Source organism: Mobula hypostoma, chromosome 7, assembly GCF_963921235.1.
Source record: "Mobula hypostoma chromosome 7, sMobHyp1.1, whole genome shotgun sequence".
In the NCBI taxonomy this organism is placed as follows: Eukaryota; Metazoa; Chordata; class Chondrichthyes; order Myliobatiformes; family Myliobatidae; genus Mobula; species Mobula hypostoma.
Window position 1 is genome coordinate 135,818,116 of NC_086103.1, and position 13,970 is coordinate 135,832,085.

General features: G+C 38.9%; 1 protein-coding gene across 5 annotated transcripts in view; it reads left to right on the top strand.

Annotated features, from left to right (window-relative positions):
- Positions 1 to 13,970, top strand: part of dync2h1 (dynein cytoplasmic 2 heavy chain 1) — a 493,185-nt gene that overhangs the window by 93,437 nt on the left and 385,778 nt on the right. For all 5 annotated transcript variants that reach the window (XM_063054085.1, XM_063054084.1, XM_063054086.1 and 2 more), the window contains exons 20-23: positions 3,109 to 3,236; positions 6,219 to 6,334; positions 6,933 to 7,060; positions 8,419 to 8,568. In XM_063054085.1, the coding sequence (XP_062910155.1) occupies positions 3,109 to 3,236; positions 6,219 to 6,334; positions 6,933 to 7,060; positions 8,419 to 8,568 (522 nt within the window). The remainder of the gene's footprint in view (positions 1 to 3,108; positions 3,237 to 6,218; positions 6,335 to 6,932; positions 7,061 to 8,418; positions 8,569 to 13,970) is intronic.

Here is a 13,970-nt window from a genome sequence, read left to right on the forward strand (position 1 = left end):
ATGATCGGACAAAGTCAGCATGGATTTGTGAAAGGAAAATCATGTCTGACGAATCTCATAGAATTTTTTGAGGATGTAACTAGTAGAGTGGATAGGGGAGAACCAGTGGATGTGGTATATTTGGATTTTCAAAAGGCTTTTGACAAGGTCCCACATAGGAGATTAGTGTGCAAACTTAAAGCACACGGTATTGGGGGTAAGGTATTGGTGTGGGTGGAGAATTGGTTAGCAGACAGGAAGCAAAGAGTGGGAATAAACGGGACCTTTTCAGAATGGCAGGCGGTGACTAGTGGGGTACCGCAAGGCTCAGTGCTGGGACCCCAGTTGTTTACAATATATATTAATGACTTGGATGAGGGAATTAAATGCAGCATCTCCAAGTTTGCGGATGACACGAAGCTGGGTGGCAGTGTTAGCAGTGAGGAGGATGCTAAGAGGATGCAGGGTGACTTGGATAGGTTGGGTGAGTGGGCAAACTCATGGCAGATGCAATTTAATGTGGATAAATGTGAAGTTATCCACTTTGGTGGCAAAAATAGGAAAACAGATTATTATCTGAATGGTGGCCGATTAGGAAAAGGGGAGGTGCAACGAGACCTGGGTGTCATTATACACCAGTCATTGAAAGTGGGCATGCAGGTACAGCAGGCGGTGAAAAAGGCGAACGGTATGCTGGCATTTATAGCGAGAGGATTCGAGTACAGGAACAGGGAGGTACTACTGCAGTTGTATAAGGCCTTGGTGAGACCACACCTGGAGTATTGTGTGCAGTTTTGGTCCCCTAATCTGAGGAAAGACATCTTTGCCATAGAGGGAGTACAAAGAAGGTTCACCAGATTGATTCCTGGGATGGCAGGTCTTTCATATGAAGAAAGACTGGATGAACTGGGCTTGTACTCGTTGGAATTTAGAAGATTGAGGGGGGATCTGATTGAAACGTATAAGATCCTAAAGGGATTGGACAGGCTAGATGCAGGAAGATTGTTCCCGATGTTGGGGAGGTCTAGAACGAGGGGTCACAGTTTGAGGATAGAGGGGAAGCCTTTTAGGACCGAGGTTAGGAAAAACTTCTTCACACAGAGAGTGGTGAATCTGTGGAATTCTCTGCCACAGCAAACTGTTGAGGCCAGTTCATTAGCTATGTTTAAAAGGAAGTTAGATATGGCCCTTGTGGCTACAGGGGTCAGGGGGTATGGAGGGAAGGCTGGGTTCTGAGTTGGATGATCAGCCATGATCATAATAAATGGCGGTGCAGGCTCGAAGGGCCGAATGGCCTACTCCTGCACCTATTTTCTATGTTTCTATGTTTCTATGAAGCAACATTTGCTCTCTAGTCCTCCAGCATCTCATCATTTAAAAAAGGAATTAAAAAAATTTTTTTTTTTGTAATTTTTTTTATTGAACTTCATCATCAAACAAACATTTCCATAAGATGTATTTCAGATACTGTTCATATATATCATGTAATCATATTGGTCACAAATCTCTACATAATATTTATCTGTAGTATACACTTATAGAAAGGAGAGGAAAGAAAGAACAATTGAAAGAGCTAGGTCTCTTGCAATTTCTGCACTAGCCTCCCGCAAGGTCCAAGAGGACACCTTATCAGGCCCTGGGAATTTATTCACTCTAATTTGCCTAAAATAGCAACACCTCCTCTTCTGTAATCTGGATATAGTTTATGATCTCACTATCTTTTGCCTCAGTTCTATAGACGTCTCCCGAGTAAATACAGATGTGCAGGAAATCCACTTAAGATGTCCCCATCTCTTATAGCTCCATGCATGGATGATCTTACTGATCTTCAAGAAGATCAATTTTAGATCCCTTCCCTCTTTTACAGCTCTATGCATAAATGACCATGCTCTTCTTCTAGTGGACTAAGTTGGTCCCTTATTGTACTTTTTCACTTAATATATCTGTACAGTCACTTGGGATTCTCCTTCACCTTGTCTGCTAGTATGGCGTGCAACTCAAATAACCTCCGACAACCATCTGCAACCACCGGCCTTCATGTGTGGCTTAGTTATTAAGCCTGACGGATCCTTTTCTACTGACAGGAGAAGGGGCAAAGGTGGGCTACTGGTGCCTTAAAGCTAGTTGCTTCAGGCAGATGGAAAACTCTGATCTCAAACCTCCACTGCCTTACGGCTATACCCAGTCATGGGGAAGGCTTTGGAAATAAACCCTGAGAGAAAAATCTGGAGCTGAAGTCCCTAAGGCAGTCCTACGTTGAATTCAATGCTGACTAGCAACTCCTGCAATGCTGCTGGTGCCAAACTATATTGGTCTCTGCCATTCCTTTGAGTTCATCAGATGCATGGAGAGGGGGAGCTTGCTACATGGGCAACAACCTGCACTCCACATTGTACTGCCCTGGCTTGCATATCTAGACAGCAAAGATGCAACATCCATGGTCAACCCTATCCGACGGAGGCCTTAATGTCGGCAAGAGCAACCTTTTTTTAGCCCTCCTGATTTCCGTCTTGTGTTGTTTTGTATTTCTTATACTCCTCAAGCACTTCATTTATTCTTTGCTGCCTATATCTGGTCTGCATTCCTTCTTCTTCTTAACAAGGGCAACAATATCTGTGAAACCAATTATCCCTACTTTTTATTCTAACAGGAGCTTACAAATTCTGTACTCTCAATATTTCACTTTTGAAGGCCTCTCACTTGCCATGCACCCCTTTTCCAGAAAACTATCTATCCCAATCTACATCTGCCAGATCTCTTATGATGCCATCAAAATTGGCCTTTTACCAATTTTGAATCTTAACCCAAAGATATCCTTATAATTATCTTGAAACTAGTAGAATTTTGATCACTAGATCCAAAGTATTCCCCTACACACACTTTTAATATCTGCTCTGTTTCATCTCGAAGAGGAGATCCAGTATTGCACCCCCTCTATATATTGGTTGGTTGTGAACTGTAAAGTAACTTATCTAACATTACTTACATTTCTTTCCTTTTGTTACAATTTTTATTAACATTCAAAACAAAAAGAATCAATTAACGATTTGCAGATAGCTTATTGGAAACCTTATCTTCAGTTGTAAATGCATTAACTATACTTAATGGTGAACTTTTTTTTCCTGACAGGAATGGGTTGTACTTGGACAAGTGAATGTTGAAGTATTAGTTGAAGAGAATCTCCATAGTGTGCACGATTGGGAGAAGAATTTCAAGGCTCTCAAAGGAAAAGGAAAGGATTCTGAGAGGCTTCCCAGGTTGAATTTTTGGCTTTATAAATATATATCATTATGAAAAAATTCATTACAAAGTAATATGATGGGAGAAACAAAGTAGACTGCAGATGTTAATTTAGTAAGGAGCTATGGATGCAGAACAATATTTTCAGACTTCTACAATTATTAATGGATTATAACGGAATTTGAGATATAACTAGTCAGTCCGACTTAACGTCATCGCTAGCAGTATCTATTGTCCTAAGAACATTAAAAAGTAGAAGCAGAAGCACTCAACCCCTTCTGCTTGCTCCATCATTCATGATGGCTGATCTTTCACCTGAATGCCACCTTTCTGCAATTGCCCTATACTGTACATAGAATTTCAGATTTTAGAGAAATCAATCAGTCTTTGTAAACAATATTAGTTGAGTGCAGGACTGAAAGTGTTATATTCAAATGCATGTGTGTTACCAGAAATAAAGTAGATAATCGTAGTGCAGTTAAAAATTGACAGATATGATGTGGGCATTGCAGAAATATTGAAAGAGATCACTGCTGGGAGCTTAACATTCAAGGATATACATCATATCGAAAGGAAAGGCAGATGGGCAGAGGGGGTGGCTTTGTTGTTAAAATATGAAATCAAATCTTTAGAAAAAAGTGACATGGGTAGAGTTAAGAAACTGCAAGGGTTAAAAAGACCCTGATGGGAGTTTTGTACAGGCCTCCGAACAGTAGCTTGGATGTGGGATACAAGTTACAATGGGAGATAGGAAAGACGTAAAAAGGTTTGTGCTACAATGGTCATAGGGGATTTCAATTTTCAGGCAGATTGTGAAAATCAGGTTGGTGCTGGATCCCAAGAGAGGAAATTTGTAAAATGCCTACGAGATGGCCTTTTAGAATAGCTTGTGGTCAAGCCACTAGGAGAAATGTAATTCTGGATTGCATGTTGTGTAATGAATCAGATTTAATTAAGGAGTTTAAGGTTAGAAGCCCAAAGGAGGTAGTGGTCATAATATGATAAAATTCTTCAGTTTGAGAGGGACAAGCTAAAGCAAGATCTATCGGCATCACAGTTGAGTAAAGGTAACTGCAGAGGCATGAGATCAGAGTTGGCCAAAGTAGCTTGGAAGGAGACACTATCAGGGATGACAGTGGAGCAGAAACGGCTGGAGTTTCTGGGAGTAAGTTGGAAGACACAAGATTGGTTCATCCCAGAGACGAACAAGCATTCTAAAGCAGGGGTTCCCAACATTTTTTTATGCCATGGACCCCTACCATTAACCGAGGGGTCTGTGGACCCCAGGCTGATAACCCTTGTTCTAAAGGGAAAGTGAGACAACCTCGGATGATAAGGGAAGTCAAAGACAGCATAAACACAAAAGAGAGGACATGCAGTATAGCACAAACTGGTGAGAAGCTAGAGGACTGGAAAGCTTTTAAAATCAATAGAAGACAATTAAAAGCTGAGGAGAGAAAGATGAAATATGAAGGTAAGCTAGCCAATAATATAAAAGAGGACATCAAAAGTTTCTTGAGAAATGTAAAGATTAAATGAGACGAGAGTGAACATTGGGCTGCTGAAAAATGGTGCTGGAGAGGTAGTAATAGGGAACATTGAAATGGTGAATGAACTGAAGAAGTATTTAGAGTCATTCTTTACTGTGGAAGATACCAGTAGTACACTAGAAATTTGAGAGTGTCAGGTGGCAGAAGTGAGTACAGTCACTATTACTAAGGAGAGGCTGATTGAGAAGCTGAAATGTCTGATGCTGGTGGATAAGTCAACTGGCCACAATGGACTACATCCTACGGTTCTGTAAGGTAGCTGAAGAGATTATGGAGGAATTAGTAGTGATCTTTCAAGAATCACGAGTTGATGTTGTAGGGTTCTTGGAGGCATACAATAAAATAGGCCAAAATCAGCATGGGTTCCTGGTGGCTTTGTGGCTGATTTTGCAGACGATACAAAGATTGGCAGAGGACCAGGTAGTGTTGAGAAACCAGGGATTTTGTGGAAGGACTTGGACAGATAGAAGAATGGGCAAAGAAGTGGCATATGGAATATGGAGTAAGGACGTGTGTGGTCATATACTTTAGTAGAAGAAATAAATGTGTAAACTGTTTTCTTAATGAGAACAAACTCAAAAATTGGAAGTGCAAAATGATTTGGGAGTCCTAGGGCAGGATTTCCTAAAGATTAACTTGCAGATTGAGTTGGTAGTATAGAAAGCAAATGCAATGTTAGCATTCACTTCGGGAGGGCTAGAATATAAAAGCACGTATGTAATGCTGAAGCATTTTAAGGCATTTGTCATATCAAATTTGTAGTATTGTGAGTTGTTTTGTACCCTATATCTAATAAAGAATGTGCTGGCACTAGAGAGGGTCCAAAGAAGGTTCACAAGAATAATCCTGAGAATGAAAGGGTTAACGTATGAGGAGTATTTCATGGCTCTGAGCCTGTACTCGCTGGAGTTTGGAAGAGGAACGAGAGGGGTTTCATCGAATCCTACTGAGTATTGAAAAGCTGAGATAGAGTGGATGTGCAGAGGATGTTCCCAATAGTGGGAGAGTCTAAGATCAGAGGTCATAAATACAGAATAGAAGGACATCCCTTTAGAACAGAGATAAAGAGGAATTTCTTCAGCCAAAGGATGGTGAACCTGTGGAATTCATTGCCACAGACAATTGTGAAGGCCAGGTTGTTGGGTATATTTAAAGTGGAGGTTGACAGGTACTTATTTAGAAAGAGTATCAAAGGTTATGGGAAAAGGCATGAGAATGGGTTTGAGAGGGAAATAAATCAGCCATGATCGAATGTCAGAGCAGACTTGATGGTATTTGGTCTAATGGTCTAGCCTTGCAAAGCAGTAAAACCTATTTACTTTGTGAAGGGTTGGATAAAATTCACAGTACTAAAAGCTTGCATAAGATATGATATGCAGTGAATTATAATTTCTTATCTTTTTGAGTGAACTAATGTGAAAGTGACAAAAGATTTTTCTAATCTTTTAGTGTGGTGAAAGTGGATTGTATTACAATTAACTGTAACCCAGTGAAAGCAGTGATTGATGACCTTATCCAGATGCTGTTTGATGTCTTGTTACAGTTATTAAGGAAGTCTATACAAGGTAATACCATTTATGTTATTCTTTAGGCAACAATACTTGTTTTAATATATTGAGGTCCATCGAATTTACTCATTGTATTTATATGGCTATCACAGTCAATATTCAGTAACTACCCCATGAGGTGTGCCATCTTCCTTAACTCATCAATGTTCTGAGACACAAATAATCGTAACACTGTGGAATTGGTTTAACTTAAACTGTGATATGTACATCTTTAATTTATGAGGAAATTAATATAAGTTTACATTCTATAAAAATCAAAAATGGTGCAACCTGAAGATTACAATGACCTATCACTGGAGTCACAAGGTTAAAGGGTGCATTTATTTTGAAATTATATTTGTTTAAAGCAATCACTCACTGGTGTGTCATTTAACAAATTTCTTGGCCTATTGAAACTCTGACTTTATAAATTTGTATGCTAATGTGGCACAGTTTAAATTAAACTGAGCACATCGGGCAGGAACTTACTTTCAAACTAAAATGGTAACAATCAATAGTTATAATTTCAACTTAAGGAATCCTTCTGATCATGATATTTTGCAACCATTGCATTTTAATTGACCATTTTGTTTTTGCATGTAATTCTGCTATTCAGTGAATGTCCATGAGATTGACAGTTTTGTAAATGATGCAATGGAATTGTTATCAAAAAGACCTGAGACAGTGGAAGAAATTGGAGAAGCAAATTCAAAACATATGGAGATTACTTCAAAAAAACCTCAGGTAAGAATACTTCAGTAGAAAGGGCAAAGTATGTAATTAGAAAGCTAGAGAAGAAATAATTATATGTTCTAAAAATAAGCCTATATTGTTCCTATTCAGTTCTCAGTATGATCTTTAATTAGAAATATAAATTAAAGTAATCTGTATTTCATTGTTACAAATGGTGCTTACGAGAAATACGTGATAACTCCCTATTTACAAGTTTTTAAACAAAATATATTTTTAACCAGTGCTATGCTTTTTTCTTTGGACATTTACTGTATAAAATATTTTAAAAATGTAATTATGATTCCCAGTTTTAACTTTTAGTGAGTTGAATTGAAATGAGCTTGAACTAGGTGAGAAATTAAGCTGAGGACATTGGGTCAAAACTTACTATCAAAATAATATTGCAAGTATTTACATATATAAATTGGTACACTGGCTTCAGGAGAGGACTAGATGTGGAGTTAGCTTCAGGTATGCAAAAGTTGATGCTTCCCTTATGCCATTCCATCACAATGAAGACTTCATGCTGACTAACTCACCACCGAAAAACACTGGATCTTCATTTACTCGCTTACCAGTGAGTAAGATCTTGGCCAATCTTTTATCTCAGCATCAGTTTCCTATAATCATCCTATATTTCTTGGTTCTGTTAACCTCTAAATAATATGGATTAGTGATGCTCTTAATTTCTACAAACAATCTATTTAAGTTTCACTAAAACTTAATTATTATATATATGGTGCCTCATTACTTCATGTTTCAATTTTTATTGGGTATTTTGAAAATATCATTTAAAATCAACAATATTGCTCATTACACATTCAGATGGAAATGTAACATAAAGATTTTTACTCCTCATACATGTGAAGGATATAAGAAATAAAGTCAATTCAATTCAATTCAATTCAATATTTCATTACTTTGGTATTTTTCTCCCTCACTTTTAAAGTGATTGCTGTTACCCAATTTGAAATTTAATTCATCCAGTCTAAATTATATTTTCTTTTTCCTCTCTGTCTTTCAATCTGATTGTTTAAGAACCATGACGAGCTGATGCTGTCCAGGTTTAATCACCTTAACCACCTTCACTCTTAGCAACTTCCCATGTGAATCCAAATGGTGCAAGGATAATCCTAAACTAAGCAGACTTCCTCCCATAACAAAATTATGACTCAGTTAAAAAATATATTTTGATAATAGGAACTCCTTCCTTAAGCTCCTGTGATTCACTTTTCTGATATGCTATGAAGAGTGAAACTAGTCAACAAAATAGAATTGGCATAGAACTGATTTATAATTTATCCATAGTTTGTGCTACATTTATTGTTTGCATCACTAATAATTATCTTGAATTCTACAATTTCTGTTAGATTTTACCACTGTTTCAAGATGCTGAAGATAAAAATAAGTTGCTGCGCTCTGTAGCAGGCGGTGGTCTTGAGACTCTTAGTAGTCTACAAGCAAAATGGGACAAATTTCAATTAATGATGGAGAGCCATCAGCTTATGGTGAATGAACAGGTAAGACTAATGTATGCTCAATGAAGCTAAGTACTTCAGAGCTAGCAATCTGAAATAAAATGGGACATGTTGAAAATACTCAGCAAATCAGGGAGCAAATATAGGAACTAAATAGGGTAATGTTTCAGGCTAATGAACTTTAACCAGAATTAGAAGCTATTAGAAATCTACAAGTTTTATCACTCAAAGGTAGGGGAAGAGGAAGGAAGAACAATGGGGAGAGTTTGTGAAAATGTGGAATGCAGGAGAGTTTAATGGACCAAAGGGATGATGGTACTAAGAAAAATGGTGGTAGTAGTAGAACAAAGGAAAACGATGGATTAGAGAATTATTAGCTGAACTGTTGAACTGTATGTTAGTTGGAAAGATTCCAAAATGCTGAGTCAAGAATAATATTCTATTGCTTTGTATTGCATTGAACTTCAACAGAAAAATGTAGGAAGCTATGTTTCTAGGGACAGAGAATTCTAGGTATTTGGGACAGAGAATTAAAGTGTCAAGCACCGTGAAACTCAATGACATGCTTGAAGGTTGATCGTGAATGTTCACGAAGCTATCATCCATTGTGTTTTTGATGTTTCTCATATAGATGAGACCAAACTCAGTGGCAGAGATAAGTTGAAGTGTACAAGTATGTTGCTGTAACATCTGAGCATGGAAAAGAAAATACATGTTTGTGGAAATTGTAGATTGTGGATTTTAATGAGGAAATTGTTGCTACAGAATGCTGAATGAGGGACTATAAAGATTTATTCAGTGCAGGCTTCTTTCTGATTTTGTTAGGAAATAAAGAGGATGAGAACTGTATTTTCTTTGTGTTTTATCTTGTGAATTGTCATCAGTCAAAGCACTGAATATGGATGCTGTGATATTATGCTACAGTTGTACAAGGTATTGGTTGTATTTGCATATGGTGTTCAGTTTTGGTCACCTTGCTATAGGAAAAATGTTGAATTGTAAGGAGTGCCGAGGAGATTTATGAGAGCATTGCTGGGACTCAAAGGACTGAGTTATGGAGAGAAATTGAGCAGATGGAGATTTTTTTTTTCATTGGAATATAGGAGAATGAGGGGTTACCGTGTACAAATATATTAAATCATGAGGGATATGGATGAGGTCATGTTTATAGTCTTTTTCCCAGGGGTAGGCAATGAAGGACTAATGGCTGTAGGTTTAAGGTGAAAAGGAAAAGATTTAATAGGAACCCAAGGGTGCAACTTTTTACTTAGAGGTTGGTCAGTATATGGAATAAGCTGCTAAAGAAAGTGATTGAAGCAAGTACGCACATTAACAATATTTAAAAATACATGGATAGGAAAGGCTTAGAGGAATATGGACAAAACATGGGCAATTTGGGGTAGATTAGAGGGGGAATATGAGAAAGCATGGAGCAGTTGGGCTGAGGAGCCTGTTGCTGTGGTCTATGACTCCAAGTGCAGAGGAAAGAAAGCATGTAATTCATACTGTACTTGTCAGTATATGTTTGCAGGAGGAGAATAATTATATGTATGCTAACACTACTGTTGTTGATTTTGCTAGATCATACAATTCCCATTATGCTGTACTGCTGTTTTGTTACATGCTGATAAGTTCTTAATGGCTCAGCGGTAAAGGAGGTTAGCCCCTAATAATATAATAAATGGGAGCCCAAAAGCTCTGTTAAGTTGGTGTATTGTAAACAATATAACCTCTCGTCATGACTGGTCTTTTTGTTGGCAACTGAAATCTGAAGTATCGACTTTAAGCATGCTGAGAGTTCTTTGTCAATATTTGCTGTCAGATATAGTGTGGTCTATACATCAAAACGACATTGTTTATTTGGCTGCTGTTTATTTTTGTTTCTGGTGATAATGGAGGTGGTGAGTTTCTGAAAGGCAATGATGAATATAATAAAGCTGATTTGTCCTTTGTTGATATTTGTTAGAGTGATTCTTGACTCTCTCTGTCTCTGGCTATCCATCCCATATGATGATGATGGTTCCTTACAGTCAGTTAGTGGGGTGGTACCCCACTCCTCAGAAAGAAACAGCATGTGTGTGAGTGGATTTTAGAAGAGTAGGGTGTTGCACAGGTCCAGACCCACCATCTCGACATCCCCTCCCGGATCCAGCAGCATGGTGGGGTCCAAGACTGCTGGGGGAAGTTCTGTTGCACTGAATGGCCAGACCAAGCTTCGATGCAAGGGATGCCCTTTCCGCGCTTTATGGCATATGTTTGCTAGATGGCCGTTGACCCTACACGAGGGTTCATCAACCCTTTGACAGGTCTTGTTTTTCGTCCTTCAGGGTGCCTAGCCACCCTCCTCACCAGGCAAGCCTGGTGGGGGAGCCGGTTTAGTCACGACCACCCGACCATGCGACGGGTAGTACTGGGTTACTTGGTACCAGTAGCACTCAGACAAGTGACCTGACTCCTCTTGTAGTGATAGCATGAATAGCAACCTTTCGTACTGCAGTGAGGGACAGAGTAAGAAATGAAGCAAATTAAGCATCCTTACTTGGTGCATAGGATGTAATAAATGTATCTAATGAGTGAGCATCCACTGCATGTGGACCTGCATGTTATCAAAGTATGATAGCAATTTGTTGGTTTGTTCAGTGAAACCTTTTAAGAAGGCACCGAATAGCATGCTCATAAGAGTCTAATATCTAACTAAATTTGATACTGCAATGCCGAAGAATGCTTATGTAAGAATGCTGTTCTTGGACTACAGTTCAGCATTCAACACCTTAGTTCTATCCAGGCTTGACAAGGAGCTCAGAAACCTTGGTCTTGACCCTGCCTGGACTTCTTGACAGATCGCCAGCAGGTGGTAAGAGTGGGCTCCCTCACCTCTATCTCTCTGACTCTCAATACAAGAGCCCCTCAGGACTGTGTACTGAGCCCCCTCCTTTACTCCCTGCATACCCATGACTGTGTCGCCACCCACAGCTCTAATTTGCTAATTAAATTTGCTGACGACACTACGTTGATTGGCCTTATCTCAAACAATAACGAGGTGGGTACAGGGAAGAAGTCATCTCTGACACAGTGGTGTCAAGAATACAGCATCTCCCTCAATTTTGCAAAAACAAAGGAGCTGGTTGTGGATTACAGGAGGAATGGAGACAGGCTAATCCCTATTGACATCAATGGATCTGGGGTTGAGAGAGTAAACAGCTTCAAGTTCCTCGGCATCCACATCACCGAGGACCTCACGTGGTCTATGCACATCAGCGGTGTGGTGAAAAGGTACAACAGCGTCTCTTTCATCTCAGGTGGTTGAGGAAGTTTGGTATGGGCCCCCAAATCCTAAGAACTTTTGACAGGGGGACAATTGAGAACATCCTGACTGGCTGCATCGCTGCCTGGTATGGGAACTGTACCTCCCTCGATCACAGGACTCTGCAGAGAGTGGTGCGGACAGCATAGTGTACCTGTAGTTGTTCCCATGATTCAGGACATTTACAAGGACAGGTGTGTAAAAAGGGCCCCGAAGGATCATGGGAGACCTGAGTCATCTCAACCACAATCTATTCCAGCTGTTACCATCCGGGAACAGTACTGTAGCATAAAAGCCAGCACCAACAGGCTCTGGGACAGCTTCTTCCACCAGGGCATCAGACTGATTAACTCACGCGGATTTGAGTGTACTCTATATTACATTGATTGTTATTTATTATAAATTATTAGAAATTACTATGATTGCACATTTAGACGGAGATGTAACATAAAGATTTTGCGTAGCCCAACAGCGTAGCAAGCATTAGTTGTTGTGTCTGCGTCACTCTGCAATTCACCGCCAAAACGCTAGTTGGTGGTGGGGTTTCTATGCCACTGTGTTGAGTTTCTTCGTGAGAGACATGGACAGGTAAGTGCATTTCAAATATTTTCGGATGTTGGCAGGTAGATTTGACAATTTGGTTCATCATCTCCAACCATTTATTTCGCATCAGTGTACAGACATGGTGGAGAAAAGCAACCGGAAATGTGTAGGAGGAAATGCGATGCTACCAAGCGGACCAATCACAGTTGTTGCGGTCTGCATCACCGCGACGCGAGTTACTTTTTTGGGGAGGTGCACGTCACCCTATATGGCATAGGGTACAGTGTAGGTATGGCGTAGATTTGACGCAGAAGTATAAATCAGGCTTAATGAACAAAAATTACACAGAAATTAAATAGTTTGTAGCTAACAACTTGCCAGGGATTCTATTAGCAATGAAGAGAAGGGAAATGTTAAGGTAATCGTTGAAGATAGGTTAGTTTTCTCTTTATACCTTTGCATTCTGCAAAAGTTCAAAGCACTGTGAGCAGCAGCTGAGCCAAACCCAAAAGTTATGCAATTCCAGGACAAACAATTTGGGTTAGTAATGCCTTAGAGAATACAATACAATGAATTCATCCTCAACTCCATTTGGAACGTCAAGTCACATAGAGTTTGGACTTAATGACCTTAAGGATTGGCAAATTTGCCACCTACTGGAAAGAAGGCAGAATGATCAACAGGGCATTATTATGCAATCATAGGAGAGTGGAAATGAATACTCTAATTTACTTTGGTACATTTCCTGGATTCTATATGAGGAATCTGATTTCCAGTGTAGTTAAACTCAAAAGTAAATGATAATCTTAATGATATTTATTATTATTGTTTAATTATGTATCCTTATTTTGATTTCTTTCACTTTTATTGCCTTGTTTGAATCTAAATACAGTGGATTCTGTTTAATTAAGCAGCTGACCCAATTAGCTGAAGTTCTGTGGAAATAGTTAAATAAGTTTAAAAAGACAGACTACTATTTAACTGAGTAACAGATTGTGTATTTAAGTCAAAAACAAAACAAATTAGAACACTACCAATACTACTACTGTACTATAAAACTGTATTCTAGTTCCTAATAATTAATGTAAGAGGAATTCATCTGATGTATACTGCTGTGTAAATAAACAAAATGCAGACACCTGGTGTAGTTAATGGACTGCCTTAATACAATGGTTGGATGATTGCATCCTCCAAATCTTCATTTTCATTCTAACATTCAAGATTATTGTTGATACCTTCAAATTCTTCATATTTCCTGACTTGTTGAAGTAGTGAAGTCATTTCATTTTCACTCCTGGCCACTTCTGGCATCTCCAAGCCTGAATCCTTGAAACTACAGTGAGCAAAACAGTTCTGAATTTTCTTACTGCTTATTTCTTAGCAACTATCAGTGACAAATGTCATCGATTTTTGAACAAACACATGCAACTGATGCATTTAAAATCTTTTCGCTCTAAGCACGGTATAATGTGTAATAGCCACACAAGTGCACATGACTGACACCAATTAGAAACAGGAGCAACAGTTTCCTGTCCCAATTAAGCAGTATAGCATCCCGAATAAACGGCTGCCCTGATTAACTAATGATTCAATTAAC